This window comes from Camellia sinensis, chromosome 5 (genome assembly GCF_055761805.1).
Source record: "Camellia sinensis isolate YWXY chromosome 5, ASM5576180v1, whole genome shotgun sequence".
Taxonomy (NCBI): Eukaryota; Viridiplantae; Streptophyta; class Magnoliopsida; order Ericales; family Theaceae; genus Camellia; species Camellia sinensis.
Window position 1 is genome coordinate 30758268 of NC_138965.1, and position 26370 is coordinate 30784637.

The following is a 26370-nucleotide window of genomic DNA, read 5'->3' on the forward strand; positions in this document are numbered from 1 at the left end:
ATCTATCTAGAACGGTGATGTGTAATTGAGATTGAATTTGTGTAGCATAGGGTCTATGTATAGTGAAAAATCTAGATTTGTTGCAGAAAACTCTTTTAGAAAATCTAGATGCGTCTCGTTTAACGTGATTATCGATTTAGGCAATCTAATTAAAAATTAAGCAACCATGATCAATGTAAATATGAGAGAATAAGAGAAAATCAATCCACGGTACAAAATATTTTTTACGTGAAAAAATTACAATTGGAATCTACTAACTGATAATAAAAAATCACGGCCCCTTGGCCAGACGAATAATTCACTACGCAAGAAAGGTGGTACAACAGATATCTTACAAAAGTCAATCTAGGCTTAACGTGTCCACTTAACGGCACACGTCCTTACTCACTCTACAAGTACCTCCATGACCTCCACTGGATACCTGCCACGGTTGTCGAATCGCCATGACGCCAATGACTTTGGAATCCACCGAAGCCTACAATCTTGGAATCCACTAAGAAGGTTCACTTTTGGAAAGGTGTGAAGAACTTGTTACAAAAACTTGATGATTAGCTTTGAGCTCCTATGGCTAATGTATCATTAAGTAGATGAGAGTTGCAAGAAATCCTCACTACAAGCTCACTCTAAAAAATAAACTCTCTCAATAAAATCTCTCTTACAAATAAACTCTCTCAAAAATATATTTCTCTCAACTCTTTCTGATTTTTGCAATGTTGAGCTCTAGAGAGGTTTTAGAGAGAGAGAAAATGTACTAGAGAGATGCCAAAATTCTCTTGGAGAGGTGCCTCAACAAATGAGCAAGGGGTCCTTTAAATAGACTTGAGGCAGGGCAAGTTCACGGCTTGGACACATTCTCCGCGGGTTGTAGAGAAAAATACTAAGAGTGTTATTTTCGGCATCTTCAAATCGCGGGCTAGTTGCGGCCGCTGTATGTCTCAGTCGCGGATGCGATGGAAAATGTTGTGGGCGTGATAGCAGGACCTACACTTAGCCGACGTGAGTGTAGTGATCGCGGGCGCAACCTATGCATGCTCCAGCAGCTTTTGAGGACTTTTGTTCCGTGTATTGCTCCATATCTTCTTGCACATTTTTAGCCACTTTTTAACAACCTTTTCTCCCCAACAAAGACCCTTCTTTTAGGCTAGAAAGATTGTCTCCCACATGCTTAATTTCTAACAAAAACATCTACAAAGATTTGTTTATTTTAGACTTAAGAGAATAGAGCCAAAACACTTTAGTCCACTTTCTTTGACAACATTTTCCAACAAATCTTTGAGCCACGTCCTTGATTTGCAACTCTTTGAAACTTCCAACCATTATATCAAAAACCAAGAAGATAATGATTAATTATCAAATAAAATAATGACCAAAGAAATAATGAAAAACAAAAACACTGTGAATCAATAATCATGATGTTAAGTCTTGTCAGGAGAGGTATTTCCAAAGCACAAATCATTAAACTGTTAGGATAAAAATCCTAACAATATCCCTCTTTGGCAATGCCGGGACAAAACTTCATAAACAATTGATGCACAAGATCTTTTGATTCAAACAAATGAGACAACAATGAATAAACTAAAAATCATGATTTTGTCTTTGGAATGGGATTGCCAACTAGCATCAGAATGCACAGAATTAGGATTGAAAATCTTAACAATTTCCTCATTTGGCAATTCCGTGACAAAACACAAAATACTTCCTAGCACAAAAATATTAGTAGTATGCAACAGTGTTTAGAAACTTGGGCTAGATTGGCCAGTCGGACTGGTTGGACCGGTGACCGAACCTTGTTCTGGTTCGGAAAACCTTCTAAACCCAGACATAGCTGTAGACACCCTATTTTTGACCGCCCTTACGACTTGGACGTCATCGTTTGCACACCTAATGATGAATGTATATGCTTGTCAAGTGCTCTAAGTTCTTAGCAGAATGCCACAGCTTTGAGCCTTCAAACCCTACACACCTGTTGCCTTATTCTTGGACAAAACCATAGATTTTCAAGCCTGCAACCTCTTGTAACCTGTCGGCCCCTTCTGTTGGCTGCCAGCCATTGCTTCTTGGTTCCGGCCACTATTAGTGGCCTGTTGACCACCAGTGTGTTTTCCAAATATTTTTCTGCCAGCTGTGCCAGTTATTTTCACAAATGCATGCACCTTCCTACACATGTATATATAAATATTTCTGAGGGAGTTGCTTGGCTTTCTATATATAAGAGGCCTCCCTTTCCATTTTTAAGGTTGAAATTTTTAGAGCAAAGATTTTCTTTCTTTCTCTCTCTACAATTCTCTCTCTCTCATAATTTCTTAGCTTTTTGCAAGCTTTAGCCTATACACTCTTAACCAAACCTCTCAATGCTTAAGCTGAGGTACCTTTGAGCCTTGTTTGAGCTCTTGAGGGTGTGTTTGTCTTGATTTGTTGCCTAGAGTTGGTTCTCCTCTTCAAGATGTATAAAGCTTTGCTTCTGTACTTGCTTTATTTACACTTTTTCTTACTATTTTTCAACTATTTTTAGGTTGTATAAACTCTGTATTTTTGGGCCGAAACTTGGGTTTTAAGGCCAATAAAGGTTAAGGGATGGTTCACCCTTCTTTACACATTGCTTTCAAATCTTTTACCCTTGTGTTTCCCACCATTACACTATCTTTTTTTGAGCTTTTAGACATTGATTTTCAGGGTATTTCAGTGGCTAAAATCATGATTTGAAGTCCAAAATTGGAGGGGTTAGCCTCTTTTCTTTGTGTTTTGCTTACTAGCCTAGCATGATCTATGTTTTAGCTTATTGGTCTAGCCATTTTTGTCTTAATTTCAGCATGTTTTAGGACTAATTTAGCACTATTTTAGGACTGTTTTGAAGTGTTTGTTGCATTTGAGCCATATATTGCATGCTTGTAGTATAATTGTCCTCATAAGTTTGGTGTTTTAGGCCTTAGACACCACCTTATTTGAGTTGATTGCATTTATTTGGTGCTTTTCTGACTTGTTCTCACCTTTAATCACCTCTGCAACCTCCCTCCTTTCTTTCCTTTTTCTTTACTTTAAAAGTGGATTCAAATTATTTGTTTGTTTAAGCATGAGATTGAGGTGTCATGCTTAATGGTTTAATCCTTTTGGGGGTTCATTACCAATGGTATGATGTCTCATTCATGCCCAAAGCAACACTTGGTTTGAGCCATCTTTCTATTAGAGGACTTAAAATTCACTTGTAGACTTAATTGATTAAAGAATTGAAAGGTAACTAAAATGGAGTAATAAAATTGGTGGATAAAAAAGGTGCAAGATAATAATTTGGTTTGGGTTCAATTGGACGTTAATTGAACCCTTGAGTCTTGAATCGTTTCATACTAATTAGTGATGAAAACGGTTCAAGATTCATTGTCAACTACTTCCCTTGATCATTCATGATAGGGAAGCGGTTTTGAGAGTCTTATTTTGTTATATTTATTGAACTTGCACACTTTGGTTCATAGGCCATCATGCAATGAAATTGCATAGATTGATGGTTTGTGAATCAAGTTTTACTACTCATTTGAGCTGTTCAAATGATAAAGATGGGTAAATTGTGCAAACAAACCCTTGAGAATACCCTATCCCTACTCTATTTGCTCTTTGTTGCAGTAAGACAATCCAGTCATTAGTGGCTGGAAGGCCACTATTTGTGGCCAGCAGGCCACCATCAGTGGACGGAAGGCCATCACTACTAGTTTGCCGGCCACTAGTGCAAAATCCAGCAGTGTACTTTTGAAGTAGAACAGAATTAGTCTTGAGATGGAAAACAGTGTAAGTGTTCTATTGTGCAACAGAGGCATTTGGTAGCAGAAACAATGGCTTTTTCGGATGGAAAGTCCGTGCATGCATGAGCATTCATCGTTTCCCGAGGCAGAGTAATTAGAATAGCTAGTTTAGCACTCTTTTCATATTGTATTCATGTAAATAATTAGTTCGTTTTGATTTGTTGTAATAATTAGTTAGCTACAATAGTTAATTAATTTATTGTAATAATTAGTTAAGTAGTTTAGCTAAATTATTCATTCGGGTTTGTAATAGTTAATTAATTAGTTTAGCTTTAATTAGTTAGCTAGTTTTTTCATTCGGACCTTAATATGTGAGGGCGCAATGTTGTAATAATGTGTATGTCTTCCAACCCCACGTCTTTCTCCCTTTTATTTACTAGCTTACGTTGGTTAGTTTAGGGCATTATATTTTGTTTAGCATTCTCCATGTTTGCATTCACTTGTCTTGCATGCACCGAGGCTCGGTTTATCATTCTAACTCGCATTGTTAGTTTAAATACATTCTTTGAATACGTGCTTAGACCACATGTTATCAAATTGCTTTATATGCTATATTAATAGCCGATCCTAGTAATTGCATATAGCATGTGTTGCATTAGGCATATTACATAAGTTAGGATCATGCATTGTTCTAACTCTTTCATCTTTTCGGCTTGGAGTACTAGGTGAGCCTTTACTCGCTTTAGCATATCGCATGCGTGTGTTTGTTGTCATGTCTAGCATGCTTGCCATGAGGCTAATTGCTTAAATGATAAACTGTTTGAATGCCTGTGGATGAAGGCTAGTTGTTTGAATTGGAATAATTTGAGTAAATATTTATATGCGATCACTTTTTCAAGTGGTACAAATTCGAAACGATTTTCAAAACCAAGCATGAAATCAAATGTTCTAATTCTTACAATTTAGTCTATACTTGTGTGTATGCGCATCACATAGTAAGCTAGCCTATTAATCAGAACAAGAGTATATAATATAGATAAGAATCACATCATGATTAGTAGAGGCCAATATTTGATTGGGCGAGAGGGGTGCTCAATTCATGACCTTTCCCTCTTGTACCTAAGTTCCCGAGCCAAGACAATCTTAGTGATGACGGCACGTAGACTCAATCTTATTATGTCGTTGAAGAATAAAAAATAACTCACTCAAATATGTGTTAATATTTTATATTGAGCAAGGGTAGCAAGTAAAAATGCTAAATTTAGAAAAAAAAAAATATAACTAGTTCTAGAAATTTGAAATAATTATATTAACACTTTGTGGTGTCTTCATCGATAATTTATTAATTATATAAATAAAAAAATATATTATCATTTTTTATGTAAAATACATATTTGATCTTACAAAAATGTTTGAGAGCTCTAAACCAAGAGCTCTAATGAGTGGGGCCCATTAATAATGTGATGTTTTGGGGTTTTTTTATTTTTTCATTATCACATAAGTATAACTCAATTTAGAACTTTACTTTTAGAACTCTCTATTACCACCCTTGATCTTATTTATCTTTGTATTTGAACATCATCTGTATTAATTTAAAATTACATCAAAATTGAAAACCTTATTTATACTTCTTCCAAAATTTAGGGAAGCAAAAAATATTTTTTTAAAATATTTTCAGTATAATAGAAAATGAAAGTCAATATAAAATATTTTTCATGATAAATGAAAAACAATTTTATTTGAGTATAAAATATTTTTTACTTTTAAAAGGTTGAAAATATTTTTTGGACTAAAAATTTACCAATTTTATCACATCACCTCCACTACCATCACCACAACCACCATCACTATCGCCCCACCACCATGCCATCACAACCACCTTCATTCTACCACCACTACCAAATATAGAAAAATATATTTTTTATTTTTAATAAAAGATATTTTCTATCCAAATAAACGGAACTTTATATATACAAGGAGTTTAAAAGGAATTTTGTAGACAAAAAGAAAAGATAAAAAAGAGTGCAGTTATTAGCATCTCATCAGTTATTTTGAATCTTTAATTTCTTTGGACTCCACTTATAAATTTTAAAACCCTTAAAATTTCTTTTATCCATTAAATAATATCAAAATTATCTTTGTTTTCCACACATTCAATTGAATGCACACTCCCCACACCCCAAAAAATATCTCTCCCAAAAACCCTAACAAAACCCATAAAGGTGATTATTATTTCATCTCCACATACTTGAGTGATAAAATAAATGTAAGGTTTTTAATTTTCAATCCTTAGAATATACCAGCAAGAAATTGAGTTGGGGTTTTTGTGCTTGAGAAAAAAGAAGAAGAGCCAAGTGTAATTATTGTTAATTGCCCTAATAAGACTGGTTTAGGTTATGATCTCTGCCGCCTCATTCTTTTCTTCAGTTTGACCATTGTCAGAGTTGGTTGTCTATTTCCAAACAAATAAGAAATGTTCAGGTCTGTATTCTCGAATTTAGGTCATATGTTCGGGAGTTCAGTCCCCAAAAAAATGATGAATAGTTTTTATTATTCTTGTTATTTTTTTCAATATACTTATTCTTACAAGGCCAATCTCTTTTACGCTAAGAATACCATCAAAATTATGAGCTTTTATTATTATACTTCTCTCGTCTTATGCAGTTGTGGTTGCTAGAAAAATTTTCACTCGTTATCATTACCGGATAAGTGAAGGTAATCAAATGATTGCCATTATTACCGCTAAAGAGTTTTTAAGATTTTGAGGGTGGGTAGGTTTGGAAAAGTAAGATTTGAAGAAGATGGATGGGTAGTGATAAAGGTGGGTGCATTCATAAATTATAATTCATGATATAATGTATGTGTTGGCTTAGTATTCGTTTGGGAAGTGGGTTGTCTTTTTGGCTATTTTTGCCTGAGGCTAAAAAGCCTCGTTTTGGAAAGATTTTTTGGTTTTTTTGACTATTTGTGAGAGAAAGAATGCAATGATTATGGGTTGCATGTAATATTTTGTCTTTTTGTGGTTAAAATAATCCTAAACCTAACCCAACTATTCTTCCTAAACAAAACCTTAATTATGAGATGAGATACCTCAAAATTATTAATGTAATTTTTAATAATTTTATTTAAAATTATTATTGTAATAAAAAAATCCTAAAAAATGGGATCCTAAAAAAATGGGATCCAAAATAATTGATGTCCGTTAATAGCGGCACTTAAAAAAAAAAAAACTGGGAAAATATATAAAAACCTCGCAAAACCCAGTTATCCTAAAACCTCTCTCTCTCTAAAAATGGAGAATGGAGGGAAGAACAGTAGCAAGAATTCATCCGCTATGTCTCTTGAACAGTTCGTCTCCACCATGGCCCCTCTACTCGATCTCAAAAAGGTCCCCTCTTTCTCCTTCTACACACACAAATATGTCATTTTAATCTTAGTTCCACTGGAAATGCGCCAAAATTCAGGAACTTCCGTTTGCATTTTTATCTTCTGAATCATTAAATTAAACCTCTCTCGAAACCTCTCTCTCATTATAAACCCTAGCTCTCTCATCTTTCTCTCCACGATGAACCTCTCATCACTGACACTTGAATCAAACCCTATCACAGCTCAACAGGGGAGCTTCTATGGAAGAACCATCTGAACCTGTGCTGGGTCTCACCTTCTTCATCTTCACCATCGCAAGGACGCGGTGTTCTCTGTGAAGTCTGTTGCTTCTTCTTCTTCTTCTTCATCGCCATCTACTGTGGCTACTGAGCAAGCGAGTCAGGGGCTGAGTCAAATCTGATCGTTGAGTCAGGTCTCGGGCGTGTTGGGTTGTCAGTGGGGTGATGAAGGTAAAGGCAAACTCGTCGATATCTTGGCCAAGCACTTTGACATCGTCGCTCGTTGTCAGGTATATGTGTACATGTATGATCTTCAAGAAGGTTTCTTATTTGGTTTCGAATTAAAATTTACATTCTTGTTTGGGAATTATGAGAGAAAAGAAAAGAAATTGTTACAATTTGATAAGAGATAAAAGATTTCTCTGCTCTTTTGTTTGGTTAAATTACATTAAAAAAAAATTATCAAAATTGCAAATGAGGGTTATAGAACACCCCATTTATTACCTTTAAATATTAATCCAAACAAACGAGAGAAATGCATTTCTTTTTCTTTTATTCCAAAGTCACCAAATCCAAATGGGCTCTTTTACTTTCAAAAGATTGTCTTTTGGGTGTTATATGCAAAGGCGAAATAAAACAGTAAAATACATCCGATGATTACAAGTCATATGGATTCCTCATACTGTTTGACAATTCACTCTACATGCATAAACTAAATTTACCCTTGTTGGTTATTCATCTTAATCGCAGTTTTAACTTCCACAAGATCTCAAGGCATAAATTGGACATATTGTTAGTGTTTGTTTTGTACTCTTAATGGCCTGGTGTTGAAATTAGGTCTTTAATAAGTGATTACTCTATACTAAACATGTTAGAAATTGGAGATCAGTTTATAAAAGACAAAGTAATTTGGTGGTGGTGAGATTTTTGAGGTGCTAGTGCCCGAATTGTCAGTTTGCTAAAACCAATTTTGTTGGCAAGGCAAAGGATGTGCTAGTAATTTAGTGGTGGTAGTGGTGATAGGATGGATATAAGTAAATGCTACATGTTTGCATATATTACAGGTGGTGGGGTTGGTAGTCATTTTAAGTGACATTGTTGACTGGTCGTTGGGGGTTGTTTGGGCAAAGTAATCATTTTTAAGCGGCAGTGGTGGTGGATTTGTTGTGGTATTAACTATTAAGGATGTTTTTGGAGGTGGGCTCGACATAATACCAAAGGTGTTGGTGGTGATAATAAGTGGAAGAGGCATTTGAGGTATTGCAATCAGATTAGACCCATCATAGCCGACATTAACCTAATGGGATGGTCATGAGCTTCAGATCTGAGAGTACCCTGTCTAAACACCTTGATTGGATTCTTTTGTCGTTGAATTCGTCACGTTTGGCTCTTCCTTTGCCATATCGGAATCCGTCATCTATGATTAGCCAACAGGTGATACTTCCTCAAAAATGACCATCTGTGCGGCCCTGGTGTCCAATCAGAAGAGGATAACAGAAGCGGATGGGTTGTGGAATGGGGTAGGGGGAAGTGGAGGTGGCAATGGTGCTGAAAGAGGAAAGGGTGGGGGGCAGTGGCTGGCGAAGGAGGAAGTGGGAATGTTGGAAGGGGAAGAGGGTAGTGGCTGGGGAATGGGGAGGGGGAGGAGAGGGGGTATTTCATCCGTGGGCATCACCCATTCCTTTGCTATGGGTGTCATAGTGTTTGATACTTGAATGTGGAGTTCACCCATGTAATAAAAGCTCAAAAATTTGCAACTAAAATACCAAGTTCCCCAATCTACAACTAGTACTCTGATGAACACCAGATAGTAACTCTTTCCTACTTCTCTTTATGATTTTTGGATATTCAATTTACATGTAAACATGAACATCTATATTGCCACAATTCAAAGTATATTTTACTTGTGGCTAGTGAAAGATCCGTTTTTATTTTTTTATTTTTTTTATTTTAAAGACTAAAAAAGAAAGAACCATCAAAAAGGAAAGGTCTTCTTTTTGAGTTGATAAACCTTCTGCTGAACATGCTTTGTGTGATTGTAAACAGCCAGGTGTCTGAGACTTGCAATCATTTTACTCTAAAGCTTTAAATATAACTTGATGTCAGGGTGGAGCCAATACTAGACACACTATTTACAATGTAGAGGGGAAGAAGTTTGTCTTTCATCTTGTTCCTTCAGGTATTCTTAACGAGGAAACTGTGTGTGTGATTGGTAATGGGGTTGTAGTGCATTTACCAGGGTTGTTTGAAGAAATTGATGGCCTTGAATCTAATGGGGTCTCCTGCAAAGGTAGAATATTGGTATCTGATCGTGCTCACTTGTTATTTGATTTTCATCACGTAGTAGATGGCCTTAGAGAGGCCGAGCTAGCTAATTCCTTTATTGGCACTACCAAGAGAGGCATTGGACCATGTTACTCCAGCAAAGTTATTCGCAATGGCACTAGAATATGTGACCTTAGGCATATGGACACTTTACCTCAGAAGCTTGATCTGTTATTGTCAGATGCAGCTTTAAGATTCCAAGGTTTTAAGTATAGCTCAGACATGCTCGAAGAAGAAGTTGAAAAATACAAGAGATTTGCTGAGAGGTTGGAACCCATCATTGCTGACACTGTGCATGTCGTGAATGAATCCATTGCACAAAAGAAGCAGATTTTAGTGGAAGGTGGTCAGGCAACCATGCTGGATATTGACTTTGGAACCTATCCATTTGTAACTTCCTCTAGCCCATCAACTGGTGGAATCTGTACTGGTCTTGGCATTGCCCCTAGAATTCTTGGTGACCTAGTTGGAGTGGTAAGAGCTATAATTCTTTCATTTCTTTATTATTTTTCTCTTTTCTCCCAAGTGTTTCTTGTAGAAAGTGATTTCGCCTGAGTGTTTCATGGTAATAACATTTGTACTTCGCACAATACACTTATACCATGGTCATTTATGGTACCTACCTGATATTTTATGGTGTAGGTTAAAGCGTACACCACTAGAGTTGGTTCAGGTCCTTTCCCAACAGAAATCTTGGGTAAAGGTGGTGACCTCCTTAGGTTTGCTGGGAAGAAGTTTGGCACGACTACTAGTCGTCCTCGTCGTTGTGGCTGGCTTGATGTAGTTGCTCTAAAATACTGCTGTCAGATTAATGGCTTTTCTTCTCTAAATCTCACTAAGCTTGATGTCTTGTCGGATCTTCCTGAAATTCAGTTGGGGGTATTGTATAAACACATTGATCGTACACCAGTCAAATCCTTCTCTGGTGATCTTCGTGTTCTCGAGCAACTGAAGGCAAGCATTTCTTTTTCCTTTCCATATATTTATTTGGAGCTGGTATCTAAACTTACACAGGGTTGTGTATATTTTAGCCCTCGCACACTAGGTCGCCCTTTTTACTCAATGGAGAATTAAACTTTGATGGCATTGGCTCACTAAATAGAAACTTTGCACGTAGTATGTGGTTGGTTATCCATTTTTGTTTTCCATGTATTGGGACCCTACTCGTTCTCAAGGATGCCAAAATGAAACTTGTCTTCACCTGGAAACCCTAGCAATGAATCTTCTCTGTCCTAAAAAAGTAGTCCTATTTCTAAGTAGGAAATTATCTGAATGTGATGGTTTACACTTGATGTTTGACCCTCCCCCGCTTGTTGTTTTGTATTAATAACCTAATACATAACAAAAATTAAAGAAAATAATTGAAAAACTAAAGATTGAGTTTGTAATTGTTTCCATTTGCCTCATAGTGGCTTCCGTTCACCATGTGAATTGTATTTTTTCTTTCTTATATATGTCAGGTGGAATATGAAGTTTCACCAGGGTGGCAATGTGATATTTCGAAGGTGAGAAACTACTCTGATCTTCCAAAGGTTGCACAGGAATACGTGGAAAGGATAGAAGAACTTGTTGGTATTCCCATCCATTACATAGGCGTCGGGCCTGGGCGTGATGCTCTTCTATACAAGTGATATTATTTATTAGGGTTTCTGTTCTTCTCATTTGCTAGAATGAAGCTTTTTAATGCTGGAGGTGTATGTCCCCTGTGATTGGGATTAATTTTTGGACAAAGAGATAAATTTTTAGCTAGTGGACATGCATTCGTTGTAACAAATGTTAATTCTCAATCTGGGCTACTTTGATGGAGTCGTTGAATTTGAATAACTTTGCTGGCTAATAATATAGGGCATTTTGGTATTATACCATGGCTTAGGCTCTGTTTGGTGCTGTTTGTAGGTTTTTTTTTTTTTTTGAACAGTAAATTAGTCAATTTTGGAGACACCAAGTCTCTGACCATTGTTGATTTAGGATTTTTTTGGGACCTTATTTGTCAATAGGGTAAATAATTAAAAAGTTAAAAATTATTATAAGTTGTCATATTATTTTTTTAATTTTTTAAATTTTTTATACATCTTTTAATAAAAAATTTAAAAAATAATTTTCAAACATGCCAAAAATCAAAAAAGTTATTATAAAAGTTAACTATTTTTTTATTTTTGTAAATAATTTTTTGAAAAATTTCAAAAACTCATTAAAAATGTCAATTTTCGGAACATCCATGATCATGTTATTACAAATGCTGTAGAAGTATAGAATGATTGTGACTATAGCATTTGTAATTGCATGAAATGTTACTAATTCGTATAGAATGATGGTTAATTTTATGTGACATTATTTATGTAATATTTAAAACTAATTATTTAACAAAAAGATTTATTAAGGCATACAGACTCAATCTTATTATGTCGTTGAAAAATAAAAAATAACTCACTCGAATATGTGTTACCATTTTATATTGAGCAAGAGTAGCAAGTAAAAATGCTACATTTAGAAAAAAAATATAACTAGTTCTAGAAATTTGAAATAATTATATTAACACTTTGTGGTATCTTCATCGATAATTTATTAATTATATAAATAAAAAAAAATATTATCATTTTTTATGTAAAATATATATTTGATCTTAGAAAAATGTTTGAGAACTCTAAACCAAGAGCTCTAATAACTGGGGCCCATTAATAATGTGATTTTTGGATTTTTTTTATTTTTTCATTACCACATAAGTATAACTCAATTTAGAACTTTACTTTTAGAACTCTCTATTACCACCCTTGATCTTATTTATCTTTGTATTTGAACATCATCTGTATTAATTTAAAATTACATCAAAATTGAAAACCTTATTTATACTTATGCCAAAATTTAGGAAAGCAAAAAATAAATATTTTTTGATATAATAGAAAACGAAAGTCAGTATAAAATATTTTCACGATAAATGAAAAACAATCTTATTCGGAAAGAAAATATTTTTTACTTTTAAAAGGCTGAAAATATTTTTTAGACTAGAATTTTACCAATTTCATCACATCACCTCCGCCACTCTTACCTCCACCACCATCACCACAACTACCATCACTATTGCCTTACCACCACCAGCTTCATTCTACCACCACTATCAAATATAGAAAAATATATTTTTTATTTTTAATAAAAAAATATTTTCTATCCAAATAAACAAAACTTTATATATACGAGGGGTTTAAAAGGAATTTTGTAGACAAAAAGAAAAGATAAAAAAGAGTGTTGCTATTGGTATCCCATCAGTTATTTTGGATCTCCCATTTCTTTGGATCCCACTTATAAATTTTAAAACCCTCAAAAAAATTTTATCCCCTAAATAATATCAAAATTATCCTTATCTTCCACACATTCAATTGGATGCACGTCCTCACACCCTACAAAATCTCTCTCCCAAAAACCATAACCAAACCTACAAAGGTGATTATTATTTCATCTCCACATACTTGAGTGAGAAAATAAATATAAGGTTTTTAATCTTTAATCCTCAAAATATATCAACAAGAAATTAGATTGGGATTTTTGTGCTTGAGAAAAAAAAAAAGAGAAGAGCCAAGTGTAATTTATTGTCAATTGCCTTGATAAGATTGGTTTAGATTGTGATCTCTACTGCCGCCTCATTCTTTTCTTTGGTTTGATCATTGTCAAAGTTGGTTGTCTGTTTCCGAACAAATAAGAAATATTCAGGCATGTATTCCTGAATTTCAGTCAAACGTTCGGGAGTTCAGTATCGAAAAAATGACGAATAATTTTTATTATTTTTGTCATTTTTTTCAAGAAATTTATCCTTATAAGGCCAATTTCTTTTGAGCTAAGAATACCATCAAAGTTATGAATCTCTTCTGAGCTTTTATTGTTGTACTTATCTCATCTCATGAAGTTGTGGTTACCATAAAAACTTTCATTTATTATCATTGCCGAAAAAATATAAGTGTGGGGATATATTTTCTGAGTACCAGCACGTGGCAAGGTGACGCCGACGTGTCAGCCAAGGTGCCACGTGTCTTGGTCGTTGTGCCGAGGTAATCTCGTCTAGGTCGAGGTTTCCTCTGAAGATATTGGAAACCGAGATAAGCGGATAAGGGACAAGAGTCCTGAAATGAAGAAAAGACTTCAAGATGGGTAAGGATAGGACTCTTGGAAGTCTATCCTTATCTCTTGAAGTGTGCAAGGTAAATCCAGAATTAAAATCCATAGAAGTCAGGCTTCTAGTGGAACTAGGATTAAGTTAACTATAAAAGAGAGGTACCCCCGGCGGGTCTAAGGTACGCAATTTGTATTCAGAGTAGTGAATTTAGCACTTGATTATCTTTGAAAGATATACTGACTTGCTCGTCGAAGTGCGCCCGGGTGGAAGAACCACCGCTGGAGCCTTCTCTTTCGGTTGCAGGTTAGCTGAAGCCATCTATTCTGCCAGTGCTCTCTAGCTGATTACTAGACGGGCAGTGTGATCAGAAAATCACTCACACAATTTGGCGCCATCTGTGGGAAAGAAAGAAGAATAGATGGCCAGTAACGGACAGAAGGAAAAGATTGGGGACAACGCTCCTACTGGGAGTGACAGACCCGTCAACCTTGATGTCGAAGAAAACAACCACAATAGAGAAATTCGTGACTAGAATCACGGAGAGAAAGACATTGGCCAGACTGGTGACGCACCGAAGAAAGCAGACCAAGGCAGGTACTATAACGAAGATAACCTCCAGACTTAGAAAGACAGATGCCTGCGGAGGGATGAAGAAGTAAAAGAGATGGCGAATAAATTGGCCGACCTACAGTCGGTCGTCAATTTTATGATGCAAAACAATGTCATGCAGCCACCCTTCCCACTGCATGACACACCGATTCCAGCGGTCAACACCCAGAAGGGAGGACAGATCCCCATAGCCCCTCAGCACAACAAAAGACACTCTCACCAAACCTCCAAGGAGGTCAGACGAGGAGAGTCATGAAGGGAAGAATCACAGAGGTCACGGCGCACGAAGAAGGCAGACCCCAAAGAACATCGGCATGTTCAAGGGCAGGCATTATGCTTCGACACATCTCAGGGGGAAAGATCCAAAGGGGCCCACCACGAGGCCGAGAGTAGTGTACCGAAAAGACTAAATTCCAAAGACAGCCGAGCTCTAGGGAGAAGTAAAGAAGACTTGAGAGATTACCTCAAGAGGAAACAACAGAATGCCGAAGCCGAAGTAACTTCCCCGGTTAAGCCGAGGACACCATTCTCAGTGGAATTGGACAAATTCGTAGCGCCGAAGAGATTCAATATGCCGAGGTTCCAAATATACGATGGTAAGTTAGATCCTAACTTCCATGTTGGATTATTTTTGAACTCAATGGCATTGTATAGTGGGAACGAGCCATTGCTCTGTAAAGTGTTCCCCTCATCCTTCAAGAAGATTACATCAGATTGGTTCCACAAACTACCGAAGGGAAGCATGAGGACTTGGGAAGGCCTGGCCGAGATGTTTGTGGCCAGGTTCATAACAAACAAACTGCAGCCATTGAGGGTGGACGCATTGATGGCTCTGAAGATCAGTAAAGATGAAGGCCTTAGGGCCTATGCAAAAAGGTACTATGAGGTGTTCAATCGAATACCCGAATGCAACCAAGAGGTAGCGATCGTATCTTTCAAGAACGGCCTGAAAGATGATTGTCCACTACGGAAGTCTTTGGCAAAGACATTGCCAAAAAGCATGGAAGAGCTCATGGCGAGAATCGAGAAGTATGCCAGAGCCGAGGAGGATACGTCGGGGAATAAGGAGACAAAGCTAGAAAAAGAAAACGGCTCACCAAAGTGAGGCCGAGGTAACAATGGACCTAACAAACAAGAGACGGAATTGAGGGCTAAGCAGGCGGTGACGATTGTGTTCCGAATCCCGGTCCACAAAGTCCTGGATCAAATACGGAACCAATTCTATTTCAGAACACCAGCAAAACACCAGCAAGGGCACCAGGGGAATTTATGGGAAGAAACCTTGGTAGGCGTTGTGCTTATCACAATGAAGAGGGGCACCCAACTCAAGGTTGCAGAGCCCTAAAAGCACATTTAGAAGACTTGGTGAGGCAAGGTCATCTGAGAGACCTTGTCGGTGAGGCCAGGACAAGGAAAGAACAGGCAAGATTGCCTCAAGCACCAGCAGCCCCGCCTCCCCCTGCACAGCAATCACAGGCAGGAGGACCTCGGGTGGTTAATGTAATCCACTCAAAGGTGAACGAAAACGACATGCGGGGGGAGACCCAGAAGGTAAAACACCTGCAACACGTGAACCAGGTCGGACAGAAAAGACCTTGGTCTGAAGAGTGCCAAAGACCGATGATAGTCTTCACTGAAGCCGACCTAGAGATGGTCCAGTATCCGCATAATGATGCCTTGGTAGTATCCCTCTAGGTTTGGGAGTGCCAAGTGAAACGCATCCTGATCAATCAAGGCAGCTCTTGCGACATCATGTATGCCAGATGTTACAAGGAGCTGGGCCTTCACCCTGATGACATGGAGCAATCGAATGGCCCAATGGTCGGCTTCAATGGAACGCCGACATGGCCATTGGGCGCAACAAGCTTGGAGGTACAAGCTGGCACTAAGAAGATCAAGACAGAATTCATCGTGATTGACACGCCCTCTCCATACAACATTATCTTGGGGAGGCCGTGGTTGCATGCATTGGGGTAAGTTCCCTCAACATTGCATCAACTATTGCGGTTCCCAACAGAACATGGGATTAAAGAAGTCAGAGGAGATCAATTACAGGCAAAAAATTGCTCCATGGCAGCAATGAAATCCACCTGCAACATTCAGGAACCAGAGAAGGTAGAGATTGAAGAAGAGGACATGAAGGTCCTAGATGATGTCGGCAAAGAGTCGGCCGAGAAAAGTGAAGAAGCACTGAAGAAAATCCTCGTCCAGGAAGGCGATGAGGAACGCTTCTTTCTTCTCGGCTCGGGCTTAGCCGAAGAAGAGGAAAGAGAGCTAGAAGCTTTTTTAAGAAAAAACATTGAGGTGTTCACTTGGACACCTTATGAAATGCCTAGCATTAACCCCGAGGTCACATGCCACAAACTCAACGTTGACAAGTTGACCAAACCTGTAGTACAATGAGCCAGAAGACCGACATTGATACACGTCGAAGCAGTGGAGGAGAAAGTAGACAGACTTCTGGAGGCTAGGGCCATCAGAGAAGCCAATTATCTGACATGGCTATCAAACACCGTGGTACTGAAAAAGAAGAATGGTAAGTGGAGGGTCTGCGTAGATTTTACAAACCTGAACAAAGCTTATCCCAAAGACAGCTTTCCTCTACCCAAGATCGACCAGTTGGTGGACGCCACATCTGGACATGGAAGGATGAGCTTCCTGGACGCTTATAGGGTGTACCACCAGATAACCATGTACCCCCCAGATGAGGAGAAGACAACGTTTATCACCCCAAAAGGCCTGTACTGTTACAGAGTAATGCCTTTTGGGTTGAAAAACGTAGGAGCAACTTACCAAAGGTTGGTAACAAAGATGTTCAAACACTTGATTGGCCAAACAGTAGAAGTCTACATTGATGACATGGTCGTGAAAACCAAGGAACCAAAGGGTCATCTTGCCGACCTAAAAGAGGTCTTTGACATACTCAAAACATATCGGCTCCGACTCAACACATCGAAGTGCGCGTTTGGAGTCGGATCTGGTAAGTTCTTGGGGTACCTAGTGACCAGAAGGGGCATTGAGGCCAGCCCAGATCAAATCAAGGCCATCTTGGGGTTATAGAGTCCGACATCGGCGAAATAGGTTCAAATGCTCACTGGAAGGGCCGCAGCCCTAAACAGGTTTATAAGCCGAAGCTCATACAAATGTAAACCTTTTTTCAATCTGGTGAAGAAGGCCACGGACTTTCTATGGACTGAGGAATGTGAGGCCGCTTTGGCCGATCTAAAGAAATATCTTACCACGGCTCCAGTCCTCTCAACACCTGAACCTGGGAAAGAGCTATTTTTGTACTTAGCAGTTTCAGAACAAGCAATAAGTGCAGTGATAATTCGAGAAGAGAAGGGAGAGCAGAAGGTTGTTTACTATGTAAGCAAAACCTTGGCCGACGCAGAAACAAGGTATCTACCACTGGAGAAATTGATGCTGGCCTTGGTAATGGCTTCAAAGAAGTTGAACCATTACTTTCAGGCCCACAAGATTATGATGCTAACAGAGCACCCACTAAAATCCTTGTTGCAACAAGGAGACTTAACTGGAAGAATAACAAGATGGGCAGTGGCCTTGGGCCAGTATGACCTGGAGTTCAGGCCGAGAACAGCAATTAAGGGCCAAGTTTTGGCTGACTTCGTGGCCGAGTTCACGCCAGAATCCATCGAACATCGGGCTCCGCCGAGCCAAGATGAACGATGTCTAAACAAGGAAAGAGAAACCCAGCCAAAGGCAAAAGAACCAAGGAAGAAAAAACTCAGACCCTGGAGTATTTACATCGGCGACTCCTTTCGACTTTTCATTGATGGGAGCTCAAACCGGCAGGGAGCAGGGGCAGGAGTAGTGTTGATATCTCCAGATAGAGAGATATTGGAACAGTCCATTCGATTGGGGTTCAAAGCCTCGAACAATGAGGTGGAGTATGAGGCACTGATTGGAGGACTGAAGCCAGCAGTAGCAGCAGAAGCAAATGAGGTAATAGTCTTTTGTGACTCACAACTCATAGTGAATCAGACAACAGGAGAGTTCGCAGCCCGGGATGAAAGAATGTCGGCATACGTAAAAGAAGTCATCAGGCTGGCAACCTTGTTTAAGAACTGCCGACTTCTCCAGGTTAGCCGAGATGATAACAACCACACCGACGCGTTGGCCAACCTAGTAAGTTCAATACAAATTGGAAAGACAAGGACAATAATGATTGACTACTTGTCGGGCCCGAACATAGAACCACCGAGCACAGAGCAAAAGGCAATGTGTGTGGACATGGGACCAAGCTGGATGGATGCAATTGTTGCATTCTTGAAAGAAGGAAAGCTACCAAAAGACCATAAGGAGGCACACAAGGTTAGATTGAAGTCGGCAAGATTCAGTCTGACAGCAGACAGACACCTCTATAGAAGGTCCTTCACTGGACCCCTTTTAAGGTGCGTACACCCTTCTCAAGTTAAGGATTTTTTATACGAAATTCATGAAAGGATTTGTGGAAGCCACGCTGGGGGCAAATCACTAGCTCACAGGGCCATTACCCAGGGGTATTGGTGGCCCTACATGCAAAAAGATACAGGAGCCTACGTGAAGAAGTGTGAACAATGCCAAAGGTTTGCATCTTTGATACACCAGCTAGCTGCTGACCTGAACCCTGTATCCAGTCCATGGCCATTTGCCCAATGGGGCATGGATTTCGTTGGGCAATTGCCCCAAGCAACTGGGCAACGGAAGTACCTGCTGGTAGCAACAGATTACTTCACGAAGTGGATAGAAGCAGAACCTCTTGCCAAAATCTGAGATGTGGATGTCAAGAATTTCATATGGAGAAACATAATCACCAGATTAGGGATTCTGAGAGCAATAGTTACCGACAACAGAACGTAGTTTGACAGCAAACTTATCAAGAACTTCTATGCAAAGTTCAAGATAAAGAATTACTTTTTAACCCCAAGCTTTCCTCAAAGCAATGGGCAAGTAGAAGCATCCAACAAAGTAATCTTGGATGGGATAAAGAAGAGGCTGCAGGAAGCAAAAGGAAATTGGGTAGATGAATTGCCCAACGTACTCTGGGTATATCGGACTACGCCGAGAAGATCAACAGGAGAATCCCCTTTGCCATGGCTTATGGCATAGAAGCAGTCATTCCACTGGAGGTCGGCATCCCAGGGATTAGAACCCAGGCAGTTAAGAACGGGACTAATGATGTACTCTTAACCCGAAATCTGGATCTTCTAGAAGAAAGAAGAGAGAATGCTGCAATACAGCTTGCAGCATGCCAGCAACAGCTTGTCAAAGCTTACAATAAGAAAGTCAATCCAAGGGATTTTCAAGTCAGCGACCTAATCTTGAGAAAAGTCATCGGCAACAAGAAGGATCCCAGAGAGGGCAAGCTTGGCCCAAATTGGGAAGGACCCTACAGAATTACTTCGGTATTAGGAAACGGGGCATATCGTCTTGAAGATAGTGAGGGAAAAGCATTGCCTAGACCCTGGAACACTTCTAATTTGAAAATTTTCTATTATTAGATGTTGTTTGATTTTTTGCCGATGTGATCAATAAAATCTTAGCAGAATTTTTCACAACTTGTGAAACTATGCATAATGATGTTTTTTGAATAATGAGAACCCAAGTGGAACTTAGGTTCACATTAGGGGCAGAGAGAAGACAAAAATGCTTAACGCTTAAGCCGAGATAATTGTTTATCTTCACTTGTTGAAATTTGTAACAATTTACAAGTTGAAGTTAAACCGAAGTAATGCTTAACACTTGTTGAAATTTGTAGCAATTTACAAGTAGAAGTTAAGCCGAGATAATTGTTTATCTTCACTTGTTGAAATTTGTAACAATTTACAAGTTGAAGTTAAACCGAAGTAATGCTTAACACTTGTTGAAATTTGTAGCAATTTACAAGTAGAAGTTAAGCCGAGATAATTGTTTATCTTCACTTGTTGAAATTTGTAGCAATTTACAAGTAAAAGTTAAGCCGAGATAATTGTTTATCTTCACTTGTTGAAATATGTGGCAATTTACAAGTTGAAGTTAAGCCGAGATAATTGTTTATCTTCACTTGTTGAAATTTGTAGCAATTTACAAGATGAAGTTAAATCAAGATTGTTGTTCAAACACTTGTTGAAAACTTGAGAAAAGTTTGCCAGTTGAAATTAAAATAATATATACTTTACACTTGTTGAAATTTGTGGACAATTTACAAGTTAAAGTTAAGCCGAGGTTAAACACTTGTTGAAATTTTATGAAAAAATTTACAAAGTGAAACCAAGGGTATGCCAAGAAAAGGTACTTGGATACTTGCCGAGGTAAAACATTAGTTCATATAACCGGGGTATGTTACCCCGAGAAGATTGCACAAAGAAGGAAAGACTTGCAAAATATTCTAAGTATAGAATCATGCAGAAGTAGTCAAGAGAAGAGAAAGGTACAAACACTCAGAGGAGGAAAGTTGTATTAAGCATTAAAGTGGAAAACAAGGGCACATCGGCCATGTCAAGCAGCTTACATTGTTTGAAGAAACAAAAGAGTACAACAAACAAGGAAAAAAAAAAACGTGACATTAAAACTAAGATTCCCTAACATCGGCAGCAGGCTGAGCTTGGACGTCGGAGGGCTATTGAGAAGCCACCTCGGCCGCCTTTTTCGCAGCGAGCTTGGCATCGATTTGGGCAAGGGTTTCATCAATACTTTTGTCGGCTAGAGGAACGTCGGATGATACCTGCTCAAGGGTAGCTTCTTTGGGAACCTCCTCAACCTCCTCATCTTGAGTCAAGTCAAGGACTTGATCATTTTGAGGAGGGGACTTGGCCCCAGCAGCCTCCTTGGATTTCCTCACCAAGGCCTCATCCTCATCTTCTTCCTCAGATTCAGAATCATCATCAGGTTGAGCTGGAGGTGGCGGCGGAGGGAATGAAAGAGGAATGGCGTCAACACTCCGAAGAGGCGAGTCCTCGGGGACATTAAGCTTTTTCAGAAGGGACATCCAACCAAGGGAGAAATCCCTGTTGCATGCCTGCTTCACTTGTTGCTCATAGGCCTCCGTGACATCGGCCATGCCCTGAGCATAGGCCTTCTCATCAGTTTCTTTGATTTCGGCATCTTTGGTGGCCAGGGCCTCCTGAAGCTCCTTTTCGGCTTGGGCCTTTTTGTCCTCGGCTTCCTTCAACTGAGCCTGAAGGACTTTGTTTATGGCTTCAGCAGCGCCAACCTTCTCTTCGGCGTCAGTTTGGGCTTTAATGGCAGCCTCGGCCTGGTCCTCCAATTTCTTCATTTTAGATTGAAAGCCTTTGTTGGTTTTTTGAAGGCTGGAGACCTCCCTCTTCACCTCGGCAAGCCTCTCTCGGTTCTTAAAAGATTGCATCGAGAAAGAGTGGACATGCTGGATGGCCTGAAAGCAAAAGGAAAAACATTCAAAGTATGAAGTAAAGAGAAAGAAATAAGAGAATTACCAAATAGAAGACATTTACCTGAACGGAATGCTAAAGCATAAGAGCATAGTTCTCATACTCGCTGTACTCAGCATTTCGCTCTAGATCTCCTAGAAGAAGCAACGCAGTACTGAGTGCAACGTCGACATTGATATCATCGGCGCTGTCACTAGCCATAACTGGCTTGTTCTCCAAAGTAATTGTCGGGGCTTAGAGGGCATCCAGTTTTTTTGACCCCGAGGTTGTTGCAGATGATGACCTCGGCCTTTTTGATTTTTGGGATTCTGGTGGCTCAGACTCAGAACGCCTCTTCCCAGCGGAAGGCTGAGGTTTATCACTCTCAGCCAGTTTTGAGATAGGCAAGGTATCTTCAGACTCAACCTGAGTTACCTTCGCCTTTGGCTGATCCTTTTTTACTCGTTTTTGCTTTGGTGGAGGCTGGACTTGAGCTGGTTCAGCATTAACATCAGTTGGAATACTAGCCAGGAGATCTTTTGCGACTTGTTTTAGGCGGCCCATATTGGCTGTAAGCACAAGTCATCGCCGACGCTTTCTTTGAGATATCGGGATCAGGTTTGGAGCCGAGGTTGACAGCTGGTCAGCTAGGTCTGAGGTTGACCCTTGATCTGGCCGAGATGTGGACGCAGCCTGGGTAGTTGTGGCAGAAGGGGGAGAGAGGCTTTTCTTCTTCCACTTATGGACGTTGGGCAAAGTTGACTTGTAAGTTGGAATAAAATTGAGAAGTGGAGGTGCTTTCTTTTTATGGACAGACAAATCCAGAAGTTTCTTCAAGTCTTCACTGGGACAGAAAGACTCGCAGAAGCCCTTTGGTGGTTTACGAACAGCTGCAAGAAGAACAGACATTAGAAACGGATAAAGTATCTGAGACTTTGAAAGAAAACAGGTAAAATGAGAATGCAGGGCTCTTACCATTGCCCTCTATAAAGACTGAACATGGAAGAGGGAAGAGATGGAGTTCCTCGTCTGGGCTGAATTCCCAATTCCCCGACGTGATAAAATAGTCATCCCCAGCTCCCTTGTTAGAGTCTGGGAGGTTGGCTACGATTTTGAATTCTGTAGACCTCGGCTTAAGGTAATAAATGTAGCCTTTTTCTTTCAAGTTAAGGCCGCATATGGTATAGCAATACTGGATATCGGCTAAGGTGATCCTAGCATTTTGCTATCTTGCTAAGGCTATGATGCCATTGATTACTCGATAAGAATTTATGGCCAGTTGCATGGGGTTCAACTTGTAATAGTGAAGAACCTCGCGAGAGAGGATGTTGAGTGGGAGCCGGAGCCCATACTCAGTGAAAGCTACAATGGGAAAAGGCATCGAGTCATCTGTGGGCATAATGGAGTCGTTATCTCCAGCCAGCCTCAGATGGACATCGGCAAGGATGGAGAACTCTTGCCTAAAGTACTCAAGTTTGGTCGGGGTGTCTACCCTGTGCCTCTACATACCCATAACGTCGGCCTAAAGTTAGCAAGACTGGGTTTCAGAAAGAGATGATCTAAAAAGGTTTTGTGAACCTCGGATAAGACCTAAGTATATATTGGTGCAAGAATTTGTGAAGATTGTTTTGGTTTTGATGGGTTCTATAGTCAAATCCAAACCTAGATCTATGAAGATGAAGATGGAAGGCACAAATCTGGAAAACAGAAAGGCAAGAACGGAGTTTCAGAATCAAGAAAGTGGTGGAACAGTGCGTGTGTTCAAGATTTGGGCAAAAGCAGAATCATGGAATAAAAACATTCAGATATATGGTTCGCAAATCAAATAGTGAACAGAGCAGTAATGGCAACAAATGATGGAGAGCATCAAGTAATTGAAAACGAAGGAAACAGTAGCTTACCAGAAGAAGTAAGGTTGGAATGAGGTTCGCCGAAGTCAAACGATGGCTACAAAAGTAACAAAATAGCGGAAGCTTTACCAGAAGGACGAATGAAGACGATTGCAGAGCTTGGAGCTTGAGCAATGGCGGATTCGAGAGAAAGGGTTTAGAGAGAGAGAAAGCAAGTGAATCGAATGCAAAAGTGCAGAAAAGAAGAGAGAAGGAAAAGTTTTGTCAAAAACTTGAAACGGCGGCAAACAGAGCATTTAATGCACGTAAAGGAGTTCATTAGAATTCTTGTTCTTAAAAGAAGACATGTTGGCCTGAAATGAATGATCTCGGCTGAGGAGTTCTTGAGCTGATGTACAGGAAGAAGTACCGATATAGGTCCCATCACCTCAGGATACCGAGGTAATAGAACCTAGGGGGCAGTTGTGGGGATATATTTTCTGAGTACCAGCACGTGGCAAGGTGACGCCGACGTGTCAGTCGAGGTGCCACGTGTCTTGGTCATTGTGCCGAGGTAATCTCATCTAGGTCGAGGTTTCCTCCGAAGATATCGGAATTCGAGATAAGCGGATAAGGGACAAGAGTCCTGAAATGAAGAAAAGACTTCAAGATGGGTAAGGATAGGACTCCTGGAAGTCTATCCTTATCTCTTGAAGAGTCCAAGATAAATCCAGAATTGAAGTCCATAGAAGTCAGGCTTCTAGTGGGACTAGGATTGAGTTAACTATAAAAGAAAGGCACCCCCGGTGGGTCTAAGGTACGCAATTTGTATTCAGAGCAGTGAATTTAGCACTTGATTATCTTTGAGAGATATACTGACTTGCTCGTCGGAGTGCGCCCGGGTAGAAGAACCACCGCCGGAGCCTTTTCTTTCTGTTGCAGGTTAGCTGAAGCCATCTATTCTGCCAGTACTCTCTAACTGATTACTAGACGGACAGTGTGATCAGAAAATCACTCACACAATAAGTAATCAAATGATTGTCACTGTTACCGTCGAAATAATACTGTCAAAGGATTTTCAAGATGTTGAGGGTAACTAGGTTTTGAAGGTAAGATTTGGAGAAGATGGATGGAAATTAATGGAGGTAAGTGCTATTATAAATCTTAATTCATGATATAATACGTGTATGGTTTAATTATGAAATGAAATGTCTCGAAATTATTAATGTCATTGTTAATAATTTTATTTAAGATTATTATTGTAATAAAAAAATTAACAAATGGGATCCTAAAAAAACACTAAGGCCAAGTTTGAGAAGTGTAAAAAAAGTCAAAAAGTTACTCAAAAAGTTATCACTATTCACCAAAAGTCAAAAATTACGGCTGCACAACTCTCAATCCTAATTTTTCCCTACACACTAATTCATACAATTTTTTAATACACATTTTTCTATAAAAATTCAAAAAATTAACCCAAACATCCATATTTTTTCTCTCAACTTTTTAGTCCAAAAAGACAAAAAATACACTTATTTATGACACCCCAAACAATCCCTAAATATGCGATCCAAAAAAATGATGTGCGCTAATTAGATATGGCAATCGGAACCCGGCCCGACGGGGACCCAATCCCCTGATCCCGAATTGAGTGGTGATTCCCCGAAAAATACCCCTGACGGGCCGGAGGTGGTATCAAAAATTAAATCCCCGATGATATACGGACCGGGGACGAGGATACATGTTTCAGCCCCGGACCCGCCTCGACCCCGGCCCCGGCCCCGATCCCCGGCCCCGTTTGCCCTGATGTAAAATTACTACTTTGCCCTTTATATATATATATATAACATGTGCGTATGTAGGGTTTGGTTAAACCAAACCTCACCTCAACTCAACTCAGTCCCTTTTCTTCCTCTATGGCCTAGTTTGGGAAGACTAAATAAGTGCACTTTTTGACTTTTTATGAAATATGGGTTGAGTTTGGGTTGGGTTTGAAGTGATGTATTAGAGAGGTGATGTGACTTAAATAAGATGATGTGACTTAAATAGGGTAGTGACTTTTTGACTTTTTATCTTTTTTCAATCTTCCCAAACTAGGCCTATATCTCTTCTCTCTCTCTCTTTCTTTCTTTCTTCTACTCTCACTCTCGCACCTCTCCGCGACGCCGATGGTCCTCCTCCGCGTCGTCCTCCGCCGATCGTCCTCCTACTCCGTCGTCCATCGCCTTCTCCGTTGTCCTCCTCTGCCGATCGTCCTCCTCCGACACAGATCTCAGTTTGTGTGCATACAGATTTTTTATTTTTTATTTTTTTTTGAATGAATACAGATCTGTTTGTGTATACAGAATTTTTTTTTTTGAACGAATACAGATCTGTTCAACAGATCTGTTTGTGTGTGTACAGAATTTTTTTTTTGAACGAAAACAGATCTGTTGTTGTGTTGAAACAAATCTGTTATATATATATATATATATATTATATTATTATTAAAAAAAACAGATGTGTTTTTTTTTTGTTGATCTATGTTAATGATGTTGAATGTTGAAACAGAGTTGATGGTGTTGAATGTTGAAACATATCTGTTTTTTTTTATGATCCGTTCTTTTTTTTTTATCTGTTGATGGTATTGAATGTTGAAACAGAGTTGGATCGGGGAATTTTCGGGGTTGGGGAAACCCGATCCCCGTTGAGAATGGGGATGGGGACCGTGGTAGGTTCCCCATCAGGGATTGGGGCAGGGGAAGAGGAAGTTTTGGCCATCGGAGACGGGGATGGTGATCCCACCCCGCTCCGCCCCGCCCC

General features: G+C 39.4%; 1 protein-coding gene across 1 annotated transcript; it reads left to right on the plus strand.

Moving 5' to 3' along the window:
* The first annotated feature begins 8787 nt into the window (after positions 1-8787).
* Positions 8788-11292, plus strand: LOC114311730 (adenylosuccinate synthetase 2, chloroplastic-like). Its single transcript, XM_082871646.1, has 4 exons — positions 8788-9000; positions 9443-10135; positions 10304-10615; positions 11122-11292. Exons 1-4 carry the CDS (start codon positions 8788-8790, stop codon positions 11290-11292), a joined length of 1389 nt encoding a protein of 462 aa, XP_082727772.1.
* Positions 11293-26370: the final 15078 nt, after the last annotated feature.